The 27,612-nt window shown below is 37.2% G+C and overlaps 1 protein-coding gene and 1 long non-coding RNA gene across 2 annotated transcripts; one reads left to right on the top strand and one right to left on the bottom strand.

Moving 5' to 3' along the window:
- Positions 1-3,042: 3,042 nt before the first annotated feature.
- LOC120461471 (uncharacterized) lies at positions 3,043-26,561 on the bottom strand. The gene is made up of 3 exons (XR_005618172.2): positions 26,103-26,561; positions 13,924-14,077; positions 3,043-3,188 (listed from the first exon to the last, which is right to left on the bottom strand). It is a non-coding gene; the product is annotated as an uncharacterized LOC120461471 (long non-coding RNA).
- b3gnt7 (UDP-GlcNAc:betaGal beta-1,3-N-acetylglucosaminyltransferase 7) lies at positions 17,529-21,993 on the top strand. Its single transcript, XM_039649656.2, has 2 exons — positions 17,529-17,719; positions 20,111-21,993. Coding segments are annotated over exons 1-2 (1,230 nt in total). The 5' UTR covers positions 17,529-17,717; the 3' UTR covers positions 21,339-21,993.
- Positions 26,562-27,612: the final 1,051 nt, after the last annotated feature.

The raw sequence follows: 27,612 nt of genomic DNA, 5'->3' as shown, positions 1-27,612 counted from the left end.
CAACATATCAAACCTTGAAGCAGAAGAGCATCTCTGAACACTCAACACATCAAACCTTGAAGAAGAAGAGCATCTCTGAACACTCAACACATCAAACCTTAAAGAAGAAGAGCATCTCTGAACACTCAACACATCAAACCTTGAAGCAGAAGAGCATCTCTGAACGCTCAACACATCAAACCTTGAAGCAGAAGAGCATCTCTGAACACTCAACACATCAAACCTTGAAGCAGAAGAGCATCTCTGAACACTCAACATATCAAACCTTGAAGAAGAAGAGCATCTCTGAACACTCAACACACCAAACCTTGAAGAAGAAGAGCATCTCTGAACACTCAACACATCAAACCTTGAAGCAGAAGAGCATCTCTGAACACTCAACACATCAAACCTTGAAGAAGAAGAGCATCTCTGAACACTCAACACACCAAACCTTGAAGCAGAAGAGCATCTCTGAACGCTCAACACATCAAACCTTGAAGCAGAAGAGCATCTCTGAACACTCAACATATCAAACCTTGAAGCAGAAGAGCATCTCTGAACACTCAACACATCAAACCTTGAAGAAGAAGAGCATCTCTGAACACTCAACACACCAAACCTTGAAGAAGAAGAGCATCTCTGAACACTCAACACATCAAACCTTGAAGAAGAAGAGCATCTCTGAACACTCAACACACCAAACCTTGAAGCAGAAGAGCATCTCTGAACGCTCAACACATCAAACCTTGAAGCAGAAGAGCATCTCTGAACACTCAACATATCAAACCTTGAAGCAGAAGAGCATCTCTGAACACTCAACACATCAAACCTTGAAGCAGAAGAGCATCTCTGAACACTCAACACATCAAACCTTGAAGAAGAAGAGCATCTCTGAACACTCAACACATCAAACCTTGAAGCAGAAGAGCATCTCTGAACACTCAACATATCAAACCTTGAAGCAGAAGAGCATCTCTGAACACTCAACATATCAAACCTTGAAGCAGAAGAGCATCTCTGAACACTCAACACACCAAACCTTGAAGAAGAAGAGCATCTCTGAACACTCAACACATCAAACCTTGAAGCAGAAGAGCATCTCTGAACACTCAACACATCAAACCTTGAAGCAGAAGAGCATCTCTGAACACTCAACACATCAAACCTTGAAGCAGAAGAGCATCTCTGAACACTCAACATATCAAACCTTGAAGCAGAAGAGCATCTCTGAACACTCAACATATCAAACCTTGAAGCAGAAGAGCATCTCTGAACCCTCAACACATCAAACCTTGAATCAGAAGAGCATCTCTGAACACTCAACACACCAAACCTTAAAGAAGTAGAGCATCTCTGAACACTCAAAACATCAAACCTTGAAGCAGAAGAGCATCTCTGAACACTCAACACATCAAACCTTGAAGCAGAAGAGCATCTCTGAACACTCAACACATCAAACCTTGAAGCAGAAGAGCATCTCTGAACACTCAACACATCAAACCTTGAAGCAGAAGAGCATCTCTGAACACTCAACACATCAAACCTTGAAGCAGAAGAGCATCTCTGAACACTCAACACACCAAACCTTGAAGCAGAAGAGCATCTCTGAACACTCAACACACCAAACCTTGAAGAAGAAGAGCATCTCTGAACACTCAACACATCAAACCTTGAAGCAGAAGAGCATCTCTGAACACTCAACACATCAAACCTTGAAGCAGAAGAGCATCTCTGAACACTCAACACATCAAACCTTGAAGAAGAAGAGCATCTCTGAACACTCAACACATCAAACCTTGAAGCAGAAGAGCATCTCTGAACACTCAACACATCAAACCTTGAAGCAGAAGAGCATCTCTGAACACTCAACACATCAAACCTTGAAGCAGAAGAGCATCTCTGAACACTCAACACACCAAACCTTGAAGCAGAAGAGCATCTCTGAACACTCAACACACCAAACCTTGAAGCAGAAGAGCATCTCTGAACACTCAACACATCAAACCTTGAAGCAGAAGAGCATCTCTGAACACTCAACACACCAAACCTTGAAGCAGAAGAGCATCTCTGAACACTCAACACATCAAACCTTGAAGCAGAAGAGCATCTCTGAACACTCAACACACCAAACCTTGAAGCAGAAGAGCATCTCTGAACACTCAACACATCAAACCTTGAAGCAGAAGAGCATCTCTGAACACTCAACACATCAATCCTTGAAGAAGAAGAGCATCTCTGAACACTCAAAACATCAAACCTTGAAGCAGAAGAGCATCTCTGAACACGCAACAAACCAAACCTTGAAGAAGAGCATCTCTGAACACTCAACACACCAAACGTTAAAGGGGTCATATAATGGTACATGCACTTTTACAAGTTGATTGTACTGCAATGTGTGTTGTCGGTGCCTGTACACAACCATCATTTAATGATAAAAATCCATCCAGTGGTTTTGTTTTAATCTCCTTATATGTTTTCCCCTGCCTCGAATCGAGCCGTTCGACCGTGTGACGTCACACGGTCGCACGCCCCTCCCGCGGTTGTTGATTGACAGCAGTGTTTCAACACAGACCCGCCCTGAGCGAGCTGTCATCACAGACTATAGTCCGTCATTGTTGATACACTGGAGCAGAATTGCGTCTAAGCGATTGTGTTGTTCTGTTCTTCAGTGCAATAACAAACATAGAAATCATTCTGATGTTCCTAAATTTGAACCGCTGAAGACGCAGTGGCTGAGTTTTGTTTACGAAGGGATTATTCCCCACGGTCAACGATCAATACTTTATTGTTTGCGCAAATCATTTCTCACCAGACTGCTTTATAAACGAGGAAGATCAGTATAAAGCTGGTTTTGCTAAGAAGCTGCTCCTGAAAAAACTAATCGGTACCAACTATTTACGTTCCCTCTGCAACTAAAGTTTTATTAATCTTTATATTAATCTTTACAAATCGCGGGAAAAAGTTTTTAATGACCACGTCAATCTGTCAATGAACTTACGTAACATTACATGAGTAAACACAGCGTTCGTAAACCAACTATTCAGAAACGTCCTCAAACCTTAATTGTCGAACTTCTTTGCGGCCGCCATCTTGTTCTGGTGCGACACCGGTTCAAACTGATACGGTTCCACAGATGAGTCCTCCCGCTGCCATTCTCTCTCCAAAACCTTCAACTGTTGTCAAGACAACACTCCACGCGTTCACGCCTGCAGAACAGAGGGGCGGGGTTTATTATTTAAAGGCATATGCACTGAAACGGAGTGCTGAAAACAAAGCTGATTTTCACCAGGTAAAATGGTGTTTTCTTAAAATACTAATGAGAATTTTTAATAAAAGTATATTTCAAAGTTTAAACATTCATATTAGCTTGTACAAAAATGGCATTATATGACCCCTTTAAGCAGAAGAGCATCTCTGAATGCTCAACACATCAAACTTTGAAGGAGAACTCCGGCGATCAATGAACCTTTGTTCTAATAAAACATCGGTACCTAGTCAACCGTTCTCTGAGATTTGTTTTCATGATAATCGAATGTAAAGAGTTTTATCTCTAAAAACTGTTTAGCGTATAACGCTAGTAATGGGGGCATTGACTAAGTAAAAAGAAATCGCTAGTTTATACCACTAACAAGGCTCAAAATAGCCCCACACTAACACAGTAACATAACGAGGCTCCATACATACAAGCATTGAGAACTTTGTGAGTGTACAGACCATTTAATAAGAAGATACTTTATAAAGACAGTCCACTTCGTGTATACACAGCAGGAGGCATCTTAGAAAATAGTCTCGATAAGACGATCCCTGAACGCCATACAGTTCAGAAGTTCGCTGAACTTCATACAGTTCAGATCACTCAGCACGACGTTCGTGGTTTGACTTATCGAGACTATTTTCTAAGATGGCTCCTGTCTGTATACACGAACGGTCTGTACACTTACAAAGTTCTCAATGCTTCGTTATGCATGTATGGAGCCTCATTATGTTACTGTGTTAGTGTGGGGCTATTTTGAGCCTTGTTAGTGGTATAAACTAGTTAAATTTCTTTTTACTTAATCAATGCCCCCATTACTAGCGTTATACACTAAACAGTTTTTAGAGATAAAACTCTTTACATTCGATTATCATGAAAACAAATTTTAGAGAACGATTGACTAATAGGTACAGATGTTTTATTAGACCAAAGGTTCATTGTTTGCCGGAGTTCTCCTTAGCAAAATACATAGACCTATGCCTAATTTTTTCAAGAAATTGTCATCTAAAAGTCAAAGTCTTTTAGCTGTTGAAAATGCATCTCATTAATTTACACCGGGTAATAAATAAAATTAAAAAAAAAAATCCAGACATTTAAGACATTGTTTTGACATAAATTTCACATCAATTTTATATCGTATTTCCTGACATCAAATTCACATAGATTCAATGACAATGATATTATTGACCTGAGATGTAGGGACCAGAAAAAAACATTTCAGATTGATACATTTGTTGGGCCTCCTTACAACCACAAGAAAATAATTACAAAATATATTGAAAATATACACAGTTTACTAAACGTCACCAATCTGTCTCAAGTCTCAACCCAGTAGCAGCTTTAGGATGTGATGGAATGGGAGATTCCCATCATGGATGAGCAGCCAACAAATTTGCACTTTTGACTGTGTTTTTTATATCGTTTAAAGATATTAAAGGCAAAAGGCTTATTGAGATGTCAAAATTGTTACATTGGTTATGTTGTGTAAAACGCTCCTACCAGACAGTTTTTTTTCCCCATAATATTTTGATCTCAACTGACAGCAGATGAGAAGTCCTACTGTGTGTCACGTCTTTCCCCAGTTGGTCTGAACATCTGCGCAAATCATAACAGTGTTGAAACCTCAAGCGAACACCAACACATGTCTGAAATGCTTCTATTTTGGATTCATTAATCCACTTTCTGTCTTTTCTTCTATTATTCCACATATTGAGTTACCCATTTGCCCATAAAATATCTTGTTTATGAAGTAACCTTGAGACTATATTACTGTAATGCTTTATTAGCTGGTTGTCCTTCATCCTCAATAAACAAGCTGCAGTTTTAATAGCTACAGTACTACAAAATGTGGCTGGGAAAGTTCTTATGTGATCATATAACACCAATTTTATCACCGGTTACCTTTTAAAGTTCAGTGTAAATTACAAAGTAACTGACATATAAAGCCCTGTGTATTTAATGGACCTTCTATCACCCTACAATCTTTAAGATCACTAAATTCAAGGCTTCTGGTCATTCCTAGGATATCTAGGTCCACTAAAGGAGGGAGGGCGTTCTCGCATTTAGCTCCTAAACTCTGGAATAGCCTTCCTGATATTGTTCGAGGCTCAAACTCGCTGTCCCAGTCTAAAACTAGATTAAAGACGCATCTCTTTAGCCAAGCATTCACACAATGCTATACCTTTTGTTCCTCTGTTGAATCAGATCGAATACATTTAATATTATGAACAGCAGCTATGCTAATTATTTCCTATCTGCTTTTCTGCTGTTATCTTGGGACGCTAGTCCCGAGGTAAATAGCGTTCGTCAGCTCCAGTTTTGTATCCAGCCTCTCACGGAGACTTCAGATGCCCCAACACCTGTGATGAGATGATTAAACGCCGGCGATATGTTTTGCCCTAAATTAATACATGATTAACTGTATTATTTCTGTCACTTTCTGTAAAGCTGCTTTGAAACAATATGTAATGTGAAAAGCGCTACACAAATAATTTTGAATAGAAATGAATTGAAGTGTGAGTAATAAAAGAACCTGATTTGAATAAATGGCAAGTAAATGTTAAGCAGCCTTCTCTAGAAGAGAGGATGGCACTATAAATAACTGACTTGTTTGAATATAACATCAAAGGTCCACAATGACACTGTCATTTCCTGAAGTCAATGTGAGTACATAGAAAACATGCCAAAAGTTCTTTCGACATAGTCAAGGAGGGATCTGAACCATACCTAGAGACTTCCCTGTGGGCTCTTTTGACATGGGCCAATAATTTTAACACGGGCCGGCAACCATTCAGAACACTGGAGTGATGTTAAAATCCACCCAGAGGTAACAGACCGATGCGTTGTTTATAGCAATCACCCAGGACACCCGAGCAAACTCAATGCAACGCACTTGGCAAACACCAACTGTAGTTGAGAGTGGCAGTGAGTTTCAAAGCATACACCACTCACATTTTCTTCAGTAAATGCAGTTTAAGTAAAGTGACTAATGTGTTTTATTTGGCAGTGCTTTGCTATCTAACCGTCAACAAGTGTAAACCCAACAGTTGTGACGACAGCACTGTGTCTCCAGCTTCCTGCATAGTGCGCTACACAAACTGGGCACAAAAACAGCACTGAAAAACAGGAATTATTTAATCTAACTTCAGCTGTGTCCCACAATCCTCTCTTCCTTTCGTTCTCTCTCCATTTCCTGCTGGATTCTGCCTGTCATGGTCCGTCCATGTGCATCCTGTGCTTCAGGGGGATTTTTCCTGTATCCCCCCATCCCCAACCTTTGACCTGAAAATGGACCATTTAGGTCCCTCTGTTTCTGTCTCCTAAAACAACAAATCCTTTGCCACCAGTTTTTGGCAGACAAGTGTGCCCTACAGATTATATTGTCCAATCTGACCTGCGGCCTCTTGGGAATGAGGAAATCCAAATGAAAGTTATTTGTTAATGATGGACAAACTGGGCTTGTCTTAGCAGATCCCAAAGCAAGGTTGCCGAGTTACTAGATCAGGAGATGACAAGTTAGGGTAAGAATGGCAGTGTCCTTTTAGCGGAAACTGTCCTGCTTACGGAGCGCTATGCTCTTTGGAACAGAATTCCTGGTAAGGTTGCACTTGTCCACAGGAGACGAGCCCTCTGGACATGTTTTTATGAGCTCAAGCTGAGCTCGGCATGATGGAGTACCAAACATCTGAGTCCTCAGCTGTGTTGTACCTTGCATTTGCAGATTTCCTGCAGGCCTTGGCATTGTGACAACTCTACAGACAAAAGCTCGAAAAAAAATTAAGCAGCTGATCAACCTGTAATTCTGATCATTTATGTTAAACTTTTGTTTAATTATCAATGCAGTTTTTTATCTTCCAAAAAAAGTGTTGTACTAAGAATGGAATCACAAATTAGGGATTTTCACCCACAGTAATGAAAAAAACCCTGCTCTGGAGCAGAGTTGGCACCGCTTTTTACCCAGGGTAATGAAACCCTAGCCTGGAATGTGTTTCCCGTATATACAACGACGTAGTTCGCTGCTTCACTACCGTAGTGCGATGCATCGTTGGAAAAATCAACTAGCTCGTCACGACTGTTTCCCGAAACCCATTGTCGCAAAGTATCGTTCAACCACGTTGGTTTCGCACGTAGTGGAGTAATAACTACTTTTAATGAAACTGTTTGAGATTCATTTAACGGTAAATTTTTTCATATAAATTACAGACATGTCATCTGAGGAGTTTTTCTAATTGTTCTCAGTTATTGTGCTTTATTACCAGACTCAATATTTGGCTCGTTCTTACATAGTCGAGCACGTTCGCACATGCGCACTCTTCAAACACGGTACTTTAAATCGTTTGACAAACTAAAAGACGTAAATTACATTTGTATGTATTCTAAAAAAAAGGCACCGGTTGTACTGAATGTCAGCTTGCTTATTTTGCTCAAGATAAGGATTTATTACCTCCAAATGTCACGCAATATAGAAACGATGCCTCTAACCACAGGTCGAGAGCTGTCGTTCAAATCACCCAACTTTGCGATGCTGTTTGCGAATGTTCGTTGGAACGTTGGTTTCGGGAAACACCGACTCGTTGAACTATGCAGATAACGACGGAACTTGTGACTAACGTAGTTGGCTAACGATGCTTTCGGAAAACGCACCCCTGGATGCCAGCCGAACTTAGCCACGCCCACACCATTTGAGGAGGGGAAGTCCGGTCTGGACTTGGTCCGTTGTGAGGCAAATATGCCTGAACCAAAGAGCTGTTCAGACCAATCAAATTGTCAGGCCGGGATTTAAACGATGATGGACAGATGATGAACCGTAACGTAATCATCCAAGTCACCAAAGAGCGCTTGGGTTGAATTCATTTACAACAAAGAATGGCTACCGCTGGAGAATTTAGATGTGTAGATTCAGCCATCGTGTTTGTTATAGAAGATGTAGAAAGCGAATTCATTTTAAAAGAGGAACAGAGAACTGCAATCAAGGCATTTGTCGATCCAATTGAGTGCAGAGGTATTTTCTTTCCTGGTTCGGTTAAACACGCCCCATAATCACAGCCCAATGGAGCAGTATTAGACTCACATTCTGACTAGAATCTGAGTATGACGCTAGAGCAGAGTTAGCACCGCTTTTAACCCAGGGTAATGAAACCCTACTCTAGAGCAGAGTTAGCACCGCTTTTAACCCAGGGTAATGTAACCCTACTCTAGAGCAGAGTTAAAATTGCTTTTAACTCGAGGCAATGAAACCTTACTCTAGAGCAGAGTTAGCACCGCTTTTAACCCAGGGTAATGTAACCCTACTCTAGAGCAGAGTTAGCACCGCTTTTAACCCAGGGTAATGAAACCCTACTCTAGAGCAGAGTTAGCACCGCTTTTAACCCAGGGTAATGTAACCCTACTCTAGAGCAGAGTTAGCACCGCTCTTAACCCAGGGTTAATGAAACCCTAGTCTAGAGCAGAGTTAGCACCGCTTTTAATCCAGGGTAATGAAACCCTACTCTAGAGCAGAGTTAGCACCGCTTTTAACCCAGGCTAATGAAACCCTGCTCTAGAGCATAGTTAGCATAGCTTTTAACCCAGGGTAATGAAACCCTACTCTGGAGCAGAGTTAGCACCGCTTTTAACCCAGGGTTAATGAAACCCTACTCTAGAGCAGAGTTAGCACCGCTTTTAACCCAGGGTAATGAAACCCTACTCTGGAGCAGAGTTAGCACCGCTTTTAACCCAGGGTTAATGAAACCCTACTCTAGAGCAGAGTTAGCACCGCTTTTAACCCAGGGTTAATGAAACCCTACTCTAGAGCAGAGTTAGCACCGCTTTTAACCCAGGGTTAATGAAACCCTACTCTAGAGAAGAGTTAGCACCGCCTTTAACCCAGGGTAATGAAACCCTACTCTAGAGAAGAGTTAGCACCGCTTTTAACCCAGGGTAATGAAACCCTACTCTAGAGAAGAGTTAGCACCGCTTTTAACCCAGGGTAATGAAACCCTACTCTGGAGAAGAGTTAGCACCGCCTTTAACCCAGGGTAATGAAACCCTACTCTGGAGAAGAGTTAGCACCGCTTTTAACCCAGGGTAATGAAACCCTACTCTGGAGAAGAGTTAGCACCGCTTTTAACCCAGGGTAATGAAACCCTACTCTGGAGAAGAGTAAGCACCGCTTTTAACCCAGGGTAATGAAACCCTACTCTGGAGAAGAGTTAGCACCGCTTTTAACCCAGGGTAATGAAACCCTACTCTGGAGAAGAGTTAGCACCGCTTTTAACCCAGGGTAATGAAACCCTACTCTAGAGCAGAGTTAGCACCGCCTTTAACCCAGGGTAATGAAACCCTACTCTAGAGAAGAGTTAGCACCGCTTTTAACCCAGGGTAATGAAACCCTACTCTGGAGAAGAGTTAGCACCGCCTTTAACCCAGGGTAATGAAACCCTACTCTGGAGAAGAGTTAGCACCGCTTTTAACCCAGGGTAATGAAACCCTACTCTGGAGAAGAGTTAGCACCGCTTTTAACCCAGGGTAATGAAACCCTACTCTGGAGAAGAGTTAGCACCGCTTTTAACCCAGGGTAATCAAACCCTACTCTGGGGCATAGTTAGCACCGCTTTTAACCCAGGCTAATGAAACCCTGCTCTAGGGTAGAGTTAGCACCGCTTTTAAAAACCTTTGAAACCTACATCAATCCAGCCCCCAGCACATATACCAAACGAGAACCAAACCACTCATATCTGGAAAATATCGCTGACATGTTCGTGCCAGTATGAGCATTGTCTGTAGGGGGCTGCAGATTGGGAACGGGATTGATGATGGCTTTAGGGTGTTGCCCCTTATCTCCACCTTTAAAAGACAACTAAAAAATATATTATCCATCAACCTATATTTAATATAATATAACTGTCTTTTAATGGACTACTGGGATGTATGTGTATGATTGTATGTGTATGTATTTTTATGTATGTACTGGTTTGCTTTGCATGCTTTCAGTTCTGCTTTTCAGTTCTTACATTGGTTGTTTGGTTGCAGGTGGTAACGGTGTACCATGTCTGTACCATTCCTTTTCATAAATTATGGGCCCTATCTAGAAGCTTTGAAGATTGAAAATCTCTCAATTTAATGTTGTTCTTAGTTATTATTTTTTTAATTAATATTCATAATCAGATTATGTATCTGTTTTATTACTTTTTGTATACATACATAATCATTTGTAATCATTGCATTTTGTGAATTATAATGTTTGAATGTATGTTGGAGTTAGAGACTGAAAGTAAATGCAGTGTACAGTTTCCACTGGGATTGGATATACAGTACATTTCATTGTTAATGGGAAACGCATGTTTTTGTGGTAATGTATGGGTTACTATGGTGATATAGTTTTTTTTTTCTTATAAAGACTGAACCCTTTTGTCCGAAAAGCAAGAAGAGATGACAACGATGCAGAATGAAGACCTCTGTCTGTAGTCTCTTCCTCCTATGTCTTCTATAAATATATACGAGAGATCTCTTGGCAAAATCACTAGTGTCTCTTTTCATGAAATTAATCAACAACAAGGGGAAAGCAGAATTTTGAAATCCACAAGCTTTTTTTAGCTTCTTTGGGGGACCCATTCACTATACCAAATTCTGATTCAGTACCCCCGCTGTATTAGAATTTGCTGGTAGTGGTATTATTTGTGAATGAATACACAAACTTAAAAGAAAAAAAGCAGATGTCATGTAAAACACGCAAAATAATGGATGGATGAATACATGGAAAGTACTGTGCAATAAATCCAATCACAACATGGTCTGAGAATATTTAAGCACAAGTCTACTACATACTCAAGTACGCGTGACGTTCATGGTCTTCTCAGCGTCTCTCTAACAATTTGAGGATATGAATACATGCTCATTAAGTGTTCTCTCAGAGCAGCTCTGGAAATGTTCATTTTCATAATTTTATTTGAGAAAAAAAAATGTCAAATACACTTTTGAAACAGGTCTTCACTACAACCTGTCAAAATAAAAGTTTGGTTTTAGGAGAAATTCAGAAATATATTGGGCATAAAATAGAATGTACTTCTCAAAATAATAATAATAACAACATTTTAAAACATTATTTAAAGGAATATAATTTTTTGTCCAAAGTTTAATTCAGAAAATCTGTTTTTGCAGCGCTTCCCCCCAAAATAAAAGGACACATGTTTAAAATAACACCGTTTTTGATCATATATTTGGATATTTAAATCATAAAAAGAAACATTAATTTTCAGAATAAAATACATTTTATAGGACTATATTATTCATATTATTTATTATTCATTTTAATAAATTATTCATGTTAAAAATAAGTTGTTAATCTAATTCATTATCAATTATCGAATTGAATTGATTAGACATGATTTATTGAAATTTTAATAAACAAAACAAACAAATGGTTTCAAGTTTGTTATAGCAAAAAAAAAACCTGTTTTCATTAATCTGTTTCCAATTTAACTGATGATGATAATAATAATAATAACCATATTGAATAATACCGTTTATTTATTTAATAATATGCTGTTAAAAAAGTAACTCAGTAATTTTTACACTGATTAAATTTTACATTTTAGACCAGTAATTTTATTTGTATTTAAGTCAAATTTAATTTAAATTAGTAGTATTATTAGTAGTTTATAATTTATAATTAGTAGTATTAATTTTAATTTTAATTAGTAGTATTATACTTTTAGAATATTTTAATACTCTTTCCACCTCTGGTGTTAAAGGAGTAGTACACTTTAAAAAAAAAGCTTTTGTTGATAATTTACTCACCCCCATGTCATCCAAGATGTCCATGTCTTTCTTTCTTCAGTCGAAAAGAAATTGAGGTTTTTGATGAAAACATTCCAGGATTTTCTCCATATAATGGACTTCAATGGGAACCAAACGGTTCAAGGTCCAAATGATAGTTTCAGTGCAAAATGTTCAAAGGGCTTTAAACGATTCCAGACGATGAATAAGGGTCTTATCAAGGCCCCTTCGAGTCATGACAAAAAGATTTGTTCATTTTGATGAACGAGTTCGAACAGGAGAGTCACAAACGTGCATCTCAGACCAGAGCAAGGCGAGCATTTGAGCTTATAAAACTTAAACTTTGTTATTTATTTTTTAAATGAGCGATCGTTTCGCTTGATAAGACCCTTATTCATCGTCTGGAATCGTTTAAAGCCCTTTGAACAGTTTGCACTGAAACTCTCATTTGGACCTTGAACCGTTTGGTTCCCATTGAAGTCCATTATATGGAGAAAAATCCTGGAATGTTTTCATCAAAAACCTTAATTTCTTTTCGACTGAAGAAAGAAAGACATGGACATCTTTGATGACATGGGGGTGAGTAAATTATCAGCAAAGTTTTTTGAAAAGTTAACTACTCCTTTAATGTCAGCATGAGAGGGGAAATAATATCAAATGGTGACAAAAGGCATGACAATTGGGGTGAAGAATAGATATTTTCATTCTCACCTTTATAGTCTGAAAAGAGCATTCTGGTGCCGGTTGCAAAAACAGGGGCAGTCAGTCTGACTTTTCTGTATGAAAGTAGGCCAATCTATGTTTTTGTGTATTTAAAAAACAGTCTTGCAAGACTAGTCTTAGTGATTAATGCAACCAGCCCCAGGTTAAACTTGATAGTATAGGCGGTCACATGTAATATCAGTATTCAAAGCATTTATGTAAACATATCGTCTCTGGTTACGCACTTCTGTTAACTAATATGAGGGAACGTGACATTGCGTTTGCTCATGGGGAAACGCATGCGGCGTTCATCGAGTAAATGACACTGACACAGCAAATTAGGACGTTAACACAGGCTTTAGAAATGTACAATGTTAACCCCAGGTCAGTTACGTGCAGTGTGAAACGTGAAGCCAGGTTTCTGTTTACCCGGATGTAGAATGGCCCAGTTTTCACTCTATAAAGTGTGAGAAACCCTCTTGAGTTTCAAGCCTGGATGTTTAATGTCAATGAATCATGTCAGTCATTACTAATTTACATCTATCATGTGAAACTTATGTGAAATTAAAAGAGTAGTTCAACATTTGCTGTTAATTTACTCACCCCCATGTGATCCAAGATATCCATGTCTTTCTTTCTTCAGTCGAAAAGAAATTAAGGTTTTTGATGAAAACATCCAGGATTTTTCTCCATATAATGGACTTCAATGGGAACCAAACGGTTCAAGGTCCAAATGAGAGTTTCAGTGCAAACTGTTCAAAGGGCTTTAAACGACTCCAGACGATGAATAAGGGTCTTATCTAGCGAAACGATTGGATATATATAAAAAAAATAATAAAGTTTAAGTTTTATAAGCTCAAATGGTCGCCGATTGTTTAAATGACCAATTGTGTCGCTATTTGATGTTTTCATCAAAAACCTTAATTTCTTTTCGACTGAAGAAAGAATGACATGGACATCCTGGATGACATGGGGGTGAGCAAATTATCAGCAAACGTTCGTTTTTTGTTTTTTTGTTTTTGTTTTTAAAGTGAACTACTCCTTTAATTATTACTGTCTGGAAAACAATTCATAATTTATTGTCTGGGAAAAATAGACAAATACTGCTTTAGATTAGGCTTTTAGGCTTAATGTTGCTTCGTACTATGACTGCAGGACATCTATATTTCTGAAATATGTGTGTGTGTGTGTGTGTGTGTGTGTGTATGTGTGAGTTTGAGCGCGCTTACGTCAGCCAGAGACTGCTCAGGAAGGACCAGAGGAAGGCATCCATGCTGTATAAGTGCAAATGCCAAGTGTTATCTTCTTCCTTTGTGAAACACAGACCAAAGTCTTCCAGATTCTCTCTTACGAGATGGCAACCTCAACGTCTGTATGCAACATCTGTATAATAGAAGAAAGTGTAAGTGACTATTTTACGCCTTGGGCGAAGTACATATGAATTTGAATCGAAGTACATATGAATATGTACACTGATGTGTTAGTTTTAGGGGTAGATCTTTATGCCTACTTTATATACACACACACACACATACTCACGGGACACTTTATAGGTACACCTGTTCAGCTGCTCAATAACGCAAATATCTAATCAGCCAATCATATTGCAGCAACTCCATGCATTTAGGGCATGTTTACACGAAATGCAAAAACGACTAAAAACGCTGTATTCTGCTCCAGGCCAGTAGATGGCGATGAAACACTGTACACGCAATATGTGCATGACATCACCGCCTTCAGAGATCCACGTTTTTGTTGTTTACACGGAAACCCGTTTTCAAAAGTTTTCATTTAAACGAACGGCCAAAATGCATAACTTTTTTACGTTTTTAGTTGAAACAGGTGTCGTGTGAATTGGCATGTAGACGTGATCTGCTGAAGTTCAAACTGAGCGAGATGAGTTTCGATTTCTGCTGCAGCATTCAGTTTCCAAAAGTGTTGCAGAACATTTTTATGATGGATTCTGGGTCAATCGTTAAACCATAAAATCTAAACATAAAAGGCGATTACTGCAATGATGAAAGCAAAAGATTTCACGTTAATGTGACCTTCGCGCAACAAACCGGAAAAAAATGGACATCATCCAAGGAACACAAAAGCACCCAAAGAAACGTTTGGAGAAAGTAAAGCCACGTTGGGACGTGTGTGTTATCAGTAAAGTACACCGCCGGCTCAGATAAACACGGCTGATGGATTGTCCTCCACCACACTGACATTGAGGGCCCTTCCCCGCGACACTGAGACCTGATCTCAAGCCTGCAGTGCACTTCAGTGAAAACACAGTGACACTTGATTTGTAAAATGAATACACATCTGATCACTGTTGCATTTTGTACTCTTTCCCATGCCGGGCAGATACGCACACCTGCACAGTGACTCACTATGTCCAGCTGGTTTCCTCATATTGTCCTTTGACTTTATTTCCTTGACTAAACAGCTAAACGCACTTGATGCACGGAGGACAATCTGTGTTTAGCCAAGCCTTGATCATTGCGTTTAGGGAACTAGAAAAAGATACTTTACGATGTTTTGTTTTTTCATTATATCAAATTACGGAAGTGTATTGCATACACAGTGTATACACAGTGCATACACATATTGCATACACATATCTTACACAGTGTATTTGCAAAATCTACTCTGTTTTTCTGAATTAACGAATTAATTATCTCAAAATTATTCAGATCAGATTATCTCAGAGATATTTTTTCTTGAAAAAAAGAGTTTTTGAGATAAAGTCATTAATTCAGAAAAACTTTTTCCCATGAAAAATGATCTCGTAATTCTGAGATAATTAACTTGTTAATTCAGAAAAACAGAGCAAAAACTTTTTTATCTTGTAATTCTGAGATAATTAACTCGTTAATTCAGAAAAACAGAGCAAAAACATTTTTACATGAAAAATTATCTCATAATTCTGAGATAATTAATTTGCTAATTCAGAAAAACAGAGCATCTTGAAAAACAGAGCATCTTGTAATTCTCAGATAATTAACCCCTTAATTCAGAAAAAAGAGCAAAAACTTACATGAAAAATTATCTCGTAATTCTAAGATAATTAACTTGTTAATTCAGAAAAACAGAGCAAAACTTGTTTACATGAAAAATTATCTCGTAATTCTGAGATATTAACTCGTTAATTCAGAAAAACACAGCGAAAAATTTTTTCCATGGAAAATGATCTCGTAATTCTGAGATAATTAACTTGTTAATTCAGAGAAACAGAACAAAAACTTTTTCCATGAAAAATTATCTCGTAATTCTGAGATAATTAACTCGTTATTTCAGAAAAAAACAGAGCAAAAACTTTTTTAAATGAAAAATTATCTCGTAATTCTGAGATAATTAACTCGTTAATTCAAAAAACAGTGCAAAAACTTTTTTCCATGAAAAATTATCTCGTAATTCTGAGATAATTAACTCGTTAAATCAGAAAAACAGAGCAAAAACTTTTTTTACATGAAAATGATCTTGTAATTCTGATAAATAACTCATTATTTCAGAAAAACAGAGCAAAAACTTTTTTCCATGAGAAATGATCTTGTAATTCTGAGATAAGTAACTCGTTAATTCAGAAAACGAGCAAAAACATTTTCCATGAAAAATTATCTCGTAATTCTGAGATAATTAACCCATTATTTCAGAAAAACAGAACAAAAACTTTTTTCCATGAAAAATAATTTTGTAATTCTGAGATCATTAACTTGTAAATTCAGAAAAACAGAGCAAAACCTTTTTTCCATGAAAAATCATCTTGTAATTCTGAGATAATTAACGCGTTAATTCAGAAAAACAGAGCCAAAACTTTTTTCCATGAAATTTTGAGAATTCAGAAAAACAGAGTAGATTTGTTTTCTTAAAGTGAATGCAATACACTTCCGTTCCAAATATATGATGATCAAAAAAATTCTTACATATTGAAAGAGAGATATTATGGTAAAATGTGTGCATTTGATAAACGTATAAACCATAAGTTTTATTCAGCTTTAGTATGAATTTAATGTAATATAAACAAGTTTTTTTTTTATTTGCACAGAACAGGAACATACAAAAGAGTAAGCATACATCACATAAAATCAACCATAATAGCAGGGGACAACAGCACAAAAAAAGAGAAATAAAAATAAATATAAGAAAGAGAGTTAAAGAGGGCCATTACATCACAAACAAATGTCTTTTAAAGAGCTCAAAGGCAAAGCAAATCCCAACAGTCCTGTACTATCTCACAAGAAATGGAAAATTGTTTAAATGTGATTTCAGAATTTCTTTTAAGAAGACAGAAAAGGTTTACAGCATCAAAAATGACAAAGTTACTCCACTGTGCCAGAAGGAAAATGACGCAGGATTTTGCATCAGAGTAAGTGTATATAGACAACTCTTTTATTATTCTGACTGTTGTTGATTCAACCATTTGGATTTGCACACACACAAAGCAAGCCTGAAGGAGGAGTGTTTGACGCACAATTGTTTGCCAATTTATTGACATATTATGTCAATTCATAAATCCAGACCGAAGCATGGTGGATATTAGAGACATGCTCGTAGTTTTACGTCAGACCGCTGGGGTTGAATTTGGGATTAAGTATAAACACATACATCAGATGTAACATCCACTTTTGCTTTTCTTAAGACTTCCAAGAAAAAAATTCACCCTTGAGAGTTATAGGCTATATATAACAAAATAAACTTCACATCATTTTGAGCTATCTCTATTGTGTCTGAGGTGAAAGCAACTATATTTTATTTTCAATGTAAATCACCGCGTGGGCGGTGGGCGGAGTCATCCCTGCCCTCATTTGCATAAGTCACGCACGCTTTAAAAGAAACCGGCTGCGCTTCGGGGATGTTGCGCTTTGCTCTCGCGTCTTCATGTGAACTCTTTGCTTCGGAGTTTTGTTGCGTTTCTTTTCTGTCTTTATTGAAACTATTTACCGGATTGTCTAAAGAGACCCTGTCATTCATCTGAAGAACAGCAGACCTTTTTCAATTAGCAGAAGCTATCATATACGACAAACTTTCAAAAATGTGAGTATCTGATCGTGAAGTGTTTGTTTGTTGTGTTGTTAGTAACACTTTCCAATACGGTTTCATTTGTTATTAGGAAACACGAATTAACACTGAACAATAGCAGTTATTAATCTTACTTAATGTTAATTTCATAATTTACTAGTAGCCTATATTATTATGTCAGAAGTTGTATTTGTTAACATTAGTTAATGTACTGTAGGCTACTGTGAACAATCGATGGACAATTATATGTTCAATAACATTAACAGAGGTTAATAAATGCTTTAAATCGATATTGTTTTTGTTAACCGATGCATTTAATAGTGTTAACCTATCCGACGTTATTATAAAGTAGTCTACCGTTTTGTTAATATTATAGTTGGTTACACTTTATTTTAAGGCGTCCGTTTTACAGTTGATTAGTCTATACATTTAATTATTGAGAAATAATAAGTAACAACTTGCACTTATTTTAGAGTTAGGGTTTGATTCATGGTTAGTTGTTATAGCTAAGTACATGTAACTAACAAAGACACTAAAATAAAGTGTTACCTGCTTTTTTTCTTTAGAAATCGATATTATATTTAGAAAACCATATTAATATTATAAAATATAGGCTTTGGCAACGGGATATGGGTTAGCAACAGCATCTGTGGTTTGCCATATTCAAATCACACCGCATTCATTACTGCAAAATATTATGAAATATGTAAATACACTTCATTCAATGATGCCATGAAATGGTACATTAACATGTTAAATAGTGACCATTATAATATAATATTCAAATAACTGATTAACTCATGCCTTATGATGTGTTGTAAAAAAAAATAATGTGAAATAAACGTAACACAATTGATTTTTACACATTTCAGTCATAGTGGAATTCAAATATTCAGATTACATTATTGTGTTTTTGTCATTTTTAAAACTAAACTATCAAATGCTCACAGGATATCACATATCTGTAATAAACCTGAAACCCTTTGAAAAAAACAAAGACATAATTTTATTCCACGGAAAATAATCTAAACATTTGTTTATGCACTTGATCATCGGAGATAACAATATTTCCATTGTTTGGATGGAAATCTACATTTCAATGGAACTCAGTATAATTTGCTTATGTTTCAAGCCTTTAAATATTGCTTTATTGATTATACATGTAATTACTGGATAACATTAATTAACAACATGCACATGAGAGAGTTGGTCTATAATATTAAAATACTAAATCTAATATCGATTAAGTTCATCTAACAAAAAGGAAAGAAGCAGGTAACACTATTCTAGTGTCCTTGTTACATATATAACGTGTACTTAATGAAGTTATAACAACTTTCCATAAACCAAAGCCTAACTCTATAATAAGTGCATATTGTTCATTAATATTACTCAGTAACTCCATGTATAATGCTGTAACAATGACACCTTCAACGGTTTAACTTTATTGTAAGGTGTCATTGTTACAGTGTAATTTTATACTTCAGTGCTGATGTTAATCAGCTACATGTGCTTATAGGGTTAGGGTTTGGTTGAGGGCTTGTTGCATGTAATTGTGCATAACATACTGTTATTGCTATGGTAAGTACATGCAACATATTTAACAATGACTGCAAAATTAAGTGAATAGAAAATAAACAAAACGGTAAACCTTTACAATAAGGTGTTACATTAAAGGAGTAGTTCACTTAAAAAAAAAAAAAAAACTTTTGCTGATAATTTACTCACCCGCATGTCATCCAGGATGTCCATGTCATTCTTTCTTTAGTCGAAAAGAAATTAAGGTTTTTGATGAAAACATTCCGGGATTTTCTCCATATAATGGACTTCAATGGGAACCAAACGGTTCAAAGTCCAAATGAGAGTTTCAGTGCAGCTTCAAATGTCTTTAAACGACACCAGACGATGAATAAGGGTCTTAGGCCCCTTCAAGTCATGACTCGAAAAAAGATTTGTTGATTTTGATAAACGAGTTCGAACAGGAGAGTCACGAACGCTCATCACAGAACAGACCATGTGTGCTTATAAAACTTAAACTTTGTTATTTATTTATTAAATGAGTGATCATTTCGCTAGATAAGACCCTTATTGTTTGTCTGGAATCGTTTAAAGCCCTTTGAACAGTTTGCACTGAAACTGTCATTTGGACTTTGAACCGTTTGGTCCCCATTGAAGTCCATTATATGGAGAAAATGCTGGAATGTTTTCATCAAAAACCTTAATTTCTTTTCGACTGAAGAAAGAATGACATGGACATCTGATCTTGGATGACATGGGGGTGAGTAAATTATCAGCAAAAGTTTTTTTTTAAAAGTCAACCACTCCTTTAAGAGTTTGCTTTATGCCGAAGCTGTTTGTCTATAATGTATTAGAAGGAGATCACAGTTCTCGTTTTCTCGACTCTAGGATGACGACCAGAGAGCGATGGCGAGTTTACAAGCGCATCTGCCTGATGTTCTTCCTGGCCGTGGTCACGCTCACCGTGGTCCAGAGAGGGAACCTCACCTCGCTGCAGGACCTCCAGGCGGACCACATCGCGAGGCAGACGCGCATGGAGCTCATGGCGGACAGCGAGCTGCAGAGAAACGCCTCGGTTGCTGTCAAATTCTGGAAGAGCGAGGAACGGCTCGGGTTGAGCACCAACGGTCCGAGCACAACCAAAAAGCAGAGGCCCACCACATGGGACGTCACCTCCTCCAACTGCAGCATCAACCTCAACTTCTCCTCAGAGGACTGGTTCACGGGTCTCGAAGCCAACTTCAAGGAGTTCCTGGTCTACAGGCACTGCCGCTACTTCCCGATCCTCATGAACCACCCGGAGAAGTGCGCCGGAGACGTGGACCTGCTCATGGTCATCAAGTCGGTCATAACGCAGCACGACCGGCGGGAGGTGATTCGGCAAACTTGGGGCAAAGAACAAGTGATCAACGGAAAGCGAATCAAGACCATTTTCCTTCTCGGAACGTCTTCCAACATTGAAGAACGGGCAAATCATCAGAAGCTCCTGGAATACGAGGATTACATTTACGGAGACATCCTGCAATGGGACTTCATGGATAGCTTCTTCAACCTGACCCTCAAGGAGATCCACTTCTTGAAATGGTTCTCCACGTACTGTGGAAAAACCCAATACATCTTTAAAGGAGACGACGACGTGTTTGTCAGCGTTCCCAACATCTTGGAGTATCTGGAAGTCAGCAAAGACTTGAAGGACCTCTTTGTCGGAGACGTTCTCTTCAAAGCCAAGCCTATTCGCAAGAAGCAGAACAAGTACTACATCCCGCAGGCCTTGTATAACAAGACGCTGTACCCGCCGTACGCCGGCGGAGGGGGTTTCCTGATGGACGGTCCTTTGGCACGGAAACTCTACGAAGCTTGCGAGACTCTGGAGCTTTATCCCATCGACGACGTGTTCCTGGGAATGTGCCTGGAGGTGCTTCAGGTGACTCCGGTAAAACACGACGCCTTCAAAACGTTCGGGCTCGTGAAGAACAAAACCAGTCGGCTGAACAGGGAGCCGTGCTTCTTTAAGAGCATGATAGTGGTACATAAGTTGCTTCCGCCGGATCTAATAAACATGTGGAAACTGGTCAACAGTGACTTGATCTGTTCGCAGAAATCGGAGTTCCTATAATCTGAGACTTTGCTGTCGTTTCTGAATCCGAAGGATCTTCATCCACCATTGGAGGAAATGAAATGAAGGATCTGCGGAGAGAGAACTTTGAGGCGACTCGAAGATAAAGTACTCCTTTTTTGAGGAGATTTCTGGACAATTTTTTTTAATTTATGTACCAAATGACATAGTATGTAATGTGGATAGTGTAAATAATGTGAGAGGTCTTTTTTTCTTCTTTTTTTTTGGTAACCTAGATTTTTTTGGGAATCTTTAAGGCCCGTACACACCGGGATGAATATCAGCGCGTTTTTTCAACGTGTTTTTTGTGTTCACACCCAGCGATTTTCACTGACGATGGGCCAAATGAACATGCCAATTCATTCCCTGACATTAGATGGCGCCGATTTACTCTGCAATACCACTCCATATCAATTTCTTTTATCAAGATGTTAGTAGTCGCTGTCGCGTTTGTCAAATAGTTCGTTATGTTCCAGCACCAACGAGAACAGCAGCTCTACATTCATCTTGCCTCTCATCTTCCTCGTCTTATTTATTCCTGGCTGTGTAGATGGCGTAGATCTTCTTCGCCGTTACGTATATGTGTGCTTGCCAAGACCGCTTTGTGTTTGAGTGCCCCCAAGTTGTGTTTTACTGTAACTTCAGAAGCTCGAAACACGTGAGCAAAAACGGCAATCTCATTGGTCGGATAGTTTGACACTGCGCATCAAACTAAAAAAAAAAAACGAATCTGAGGCGTTTTTTTTTTTAAATGACGCTTTTACATGTGGTTTTTTACGCGTCGGTGTGCACACTCACATTGGCCCCCTTTGTTTAGTCACGAGGCGTTAAACGTCGGTGAATATCGCACGCAAAATTCTTCCCGGTGTGAACAGGCCTTTAGGCTACAGAGACCTGAAATGCAAAACATTTACAACCCTCGTTTGACTCGTCTGTGGAACCCAAAATTATTTTCAAGAACGCCAAAGTGCTCTTTGTTTTGGATCCCATTGACATTCAATGTATAGACAAGAAAAAGGACATAATTCTCATTGTTAAGTGAACAATTACTTTTAAGTCATACATCAAAGACAAAATGTAATTGTCCAAAATAAAAGGAAACTAGTCTCTACCTCAGTGTTTTTGTTTTAATCTTCCCCTCTGTGGATGAATGTTACCTTCACGTGTTTTCAGAGTGGATTCATTACATGTGTTACTGCGATGATGTACATTTCTAATATAACATAATTTACATATATCTTACTGTTCGAGAGGTTGCATCATTTAGAGCGTATTGTTGTGTGCTTTACACATTGGCATTGTTTGATTTTCCCATAGACTTGAGATGCGTTTGGTAGAGGGTTTACTTTAAAACTGTGAAACAGCAAACTGTCTGGTACATCCATGGATCAGAGGGGGCGGAGTCTGGTGTATGATATTTAACTGTACTTGAAAGTTACGCAAAACACTTACATTTGTAATCAGAACTACAAGGTCTGATTGTGTAGAATATGACTAGAATGAACATGGATTATTATTTGTAAATAAACATTTCTTCAAAAAAAATTTTTTTTAGTTTGATTGTATATCCTTTGAAGTGTCCGAAGTGAACTAAAAGGGGGAAAGTAAGCATTTTTAGTCTTCCTCAAGACGTCAAGTAAAAAAAAAAATAGCATTAGTTAGAAAATTGTATGTGTAAGTGTATTTTATTGTATTTCAACAAGTTTGGTTTGATTTTCAAAGTTGTTTTCAAAGCTTCTAATAATGAGTACATTTCAACATAATTCAAATATATATTTAAAATATAATAATATAACATACATTTTAAATATATGCACGCACAAATACACACGGACACATAGCACAATATAACATAAGAATATATAAATGTATTTATAGGCCTAATATGTTGTCTCTACTTGGGATTTTGTGAATTCATAATGTACACATTACAAAACAATTCAAATATTTAAAATACAATAATCTATAGCATATATTTCATATATGAAATACACAATATTTTGTCAAAGGTTTGATTTAAAGGTATTGATATAAAATGTACAATATATTTAATGTGTAAAAAGATTTCCACCTTCTGACCCTTTAAAACAAATCCCACAATAGATGGTATTATTTTGCATATTTTTCTAGAACAAGATGTACTATAGCAACTAAACAGTGTTTAAAGGGATAGTTCACTTTGAAATAAATGTTTTATCTTACCTCAAGGGCATCCAAGATGTAGGTGTCTTTGTTTCCACAGTATTTTCAATTTTGATATTTTTAGGTCAAGCCGTTCTTGTCTGTCAGTCATATAATGGAGGTCTATGGTCACCACCTCAAAGAGCATGCACAGAGAAGTCCAGATTAAACATGATTTATTGACTCGTAAATCTAAGTACACACTGATGGCCTAAGACATTAAACGGGCGGTTTGTGTGAGAAAACGAACAGTATTTATATTGTTTTTACCTCTTGAAACCACAGCCACGTCCAAGTGATCTGAGGGCGCGGGCGCTTTGTGGCTGTGGTTACAAGATGTAAAAACTATATAAATACTGTTAGTTTTCTCACACAAACCGCTCGTTTCGTGTCTTGGGCCATCAATGTGTACTTACATTTACGAGTACGAGTATCTGTACGACTGACAGACAAGAACGGTTTGACCTAAAAATATAAAAATTGAAAATACTGCGGAAACAAAGACACCTCTCGGATGCCCTTGAGGTAAGATAAAACGTATCAAAAATGTATTTCAAAGTGAACTATCCCTTTAAAGTAGATAGAAGTCAACAAACGAGATTGTCTAGAATACTAAGATAGAAAAAAATGTGAAAGTTCACTGTATATGTTTTTAGGATGGTATACCCAGTAAAAAAAAATCAAAAATCAAAACACTATTGAAGAACCCACACAAAAAAAGTGAACATCAAACATCTGGAAAAGAACATAGATAAACTGTTGGTCTATTCTATAAACTGCTACACAGACATAGACATCTTGGCACTTCCCAGCAGAGTTTTTGACTTCTACTGTAGATAAGACACTGTAGTATCTAGATGGTGACTCTGCCGGTTATATCACAAAGCCACGTCACATGACTGAGAATGAAATCAAACACAGGAATGAAGCAATGCAGCTTTCCGTTACTGAAATCTAATCTTTAAAGTTAGGAATGACTGGGTTTGGCATGGACCAAATTATTCATTCATTATCCATTGAGAAAATAATATTCAGTCAATTGTGTCCATACTGTGAAAAGTGGCTTGGCAATAAAGCTCTCTCTGATTCTGATTCTGATTCTGTGAGTTTGTTTCTTGAGGAGTAGCGATGACATTTATTTGAAATAGATATAAATGTCATTTTTCCTGAATAAGAGTATTCATTTCTTTGAAAACATCTTACTGGGCCCAAGTGTCAAGTGTCATCACCATGGGCTATTTCAGCACTCTGCGTACGTGTCGATGTCCAATTAAGTATGGTTATAAAAATGAACAATGACATGACAGAACAGAGTATCAAAGAAGTTCACCTTAATAAAACGAAGAGATATTAAACTTCATTAAACAATCCTTATGGAAGCCAAACAAGCAAAACATGCTTAGTTATAGTTATAACATAGCATACTAAATCGAAATTATGACAAAAAGTTATCAGTCATATTTATGATATACTAAATCATAATAATTGGATTAAAAAGTCTAAACTGACAAAACTCGCAATTATGACATAAAGTCACAATGAGACCAAAAAGTTGAAATTGACAAAAAAAAAAAAAATCTAAATTATGACAAAAAGTCAAATAATGAGAATAAAAAGTCAAAATTTCGACAAAAAATGTAAATTACTAGTCAAATTATGAGATTAAAAAGTCTAAATTGACAAAAAGTTGAAATCGACAAAAGAATCTAAATTATGACAAAAAGACAAAATTATAAATCAAAAAGTGATCATTATGCAAGTCAAAATGGACCAAAATAAATAATAGCAAAAATTTTGTAATTATTACATAAAAGTAACAATTATGGCATACTAAATCATAATTATGGGTCTATGGGATTAAAAAAACGTCAAAATTATGATAAAAAAAATTCCAATTACGGCATACGAAATAGGAATTGACATAAAAAGTCGAAATAATGACATACAGTCATAATTCAGATCAGAAAATTGAAATTAAAACGTCATAAAATGGATTTAAAAACATCGAAATTATGACTTGCTAAATCTTAATTGACACACCAAATCAAAATTATGACATTAGAAAAGTTCTAACTTATAACACACTTAGCCAAATTATGACACACTGAGCAATGAGTAAGAATCAGAAAGGTGAATTTATGACAAAACGTTAATGTTATAAATGAAAGTCATATCCTAAACTTTCTATGATGTCATAGCATGGACATATAAACATGACTTTTTGTCTCGGCATGTCATATATTGACTTTTGTAGGCTATGTCAAAATTTCGAGCTAGCACGTCATCAATAATTATTGTGTAGGCCTAAGTAAGTTAAATAGTAGCCTATTCCACACAACATCTCATTTACCCCGAAATGTATTCTCAGAGCTGACACTTACATGTGGTGTGAACGTTGTTGTCTTATATTCAAAAGATTTTTTTAAGGGAACAATTTTCATTTACTTGCACTAGCACTAGCAAACATTTCACACACAAAAACCCAGACCATCACTTTAGCAGGTCGCTGCCTGATTTGATAAATAAACCACCTCAAAGCAGCTTAATAAACAGATAACTTGTGGGGAAATAAGCTTAATTTACCTTTCAGACAAGCCACAGGGACCGTCTTTAAATGTTCAATTACTGTTTTTTGGAAGTATCTCCCTGCTGTAGTTAAAAAATAAAAAAAAACATTAACGCGTGATCTTCTTTCTCGGGGAGACTGCCCTCATTTGGACGTGACTAGCATTACAGTAGGGGATTATGGCCAAGACTGCTCTAAAAACACTTTTTTTATGACTTTATAACTCAAGTTGCCTCTAGACTTTCTGTGTGTCAATTAGTTCATAATTGTCGTCATTAAAAGAAAAACAAAAATAAATAACTAGCGAAGTAGTGGAAGACGCCCGAGTCCGACCGATTCTCAAAGATATTTCCGCTCTTCGACCAACAGGAGCGGTGGCGCCATCTTGAGTCGCTCTACAAACTAAACGGCAGGCAGCTCCACCATTGGAAACATTAGTTTGCGTTTGTCATCATTAACTCATATTTATAAGATGTTAAAACTCTCACAGCCATTGAAAACCGTCATGTTGAACTAGCAAACAATTTGATGTTAATGTGTTTTATCTGTAACAAACACAGCGTTTTCTGGCAAGTGTTTCTAGTAGTCTGAAGGACTCAATGTCTCACACAGGTTGTTTTTCCGGTACTTCTCTGATGTTGTGGCATTGTTCTCATAGTTGAGAGTAAATAGCATTAAAAGTAAGTTTAATCAACGTTAGTTGGCTTTACGGTATGCATTACACTTCCATTGTTCTGATTGGCAGACTAGGGAAATGTCACCAGTTTGGCTTTTAATAGGTTTTATGCACACACTCTTAGAAGAAAAGGTTCTATATAAAACCGTAAAAGGTTCTAGCGCTACGTATTTGGAATCCATAAAATGCAATGCATGTGAATGATAACAAAATTCAAGATATGGGAGTAAAAAAAATGCAATTAATCAATATCACAAGTGACATTTCAGTTTTTATCCTCCAAAAATCAGCATGATTAAAATGTGATATTAAGTTACAACAGTTTAATAAACAATAACTTAATTGCATCTACTAAATGTTGCAGTATAATGTAATATATGAATGAATAATAGCCTATAAAGAACCTTTGTGTCAAAGGGTTTTTTCTGGTCATTACAGAACCTTTTTTTAGCATAAAAGTTCCTTTGGAGTTGAGAAAAGAAACCAGTGCTTCATATATAGAACCCCAATGAACCTTTTTTGGTTCTTTCTTGTCATTACAGAACCTTTTTTTTAGCATGAAAGTGCCTTTGGAGTTGAGGAAAGAAACCTGTGCTTCATATAACCCCAATGTACCCTTTTTTTAAGAATGCAGCTGCACCACTACTTCCTGAACTTCAGCCAGCTCCTGGTTTCCTTTCTACCATTATTGGACAAATTGATTAATTCAGGTGTGTCTAATTATTGTTGCCGTGTGACTGAGGTCAGGCACACCTGAATTAATCAATTTATCCAATAATGGCAGACAGGAAACCAGGAGCTGGCTGAAGTTCAGGAAGTAGTGCAGCTGTGCATGAAGTCAATTGGATTTT

This window comes from Pimephales promelas, chromosome 2 (genome assembly GCF_988280905.1).
Source record: "Pimephales promelas chromosome 2, fPimPro1.hap1.1, whole genome shotgun sequence".
Classification (NCBI taxonomy): domain Eukaryota; kingdom Metazoa; phylum Chordata; class Actinopteri; order Cypriniformes; family Leuciscidae; genus Pimephales; species Pimephales promelas.
The sequence above is the reverse complement of the archived record's forward strand: the minus strand, read 5'-3'. Positions and strand labels throughout refer to the sequence as shown.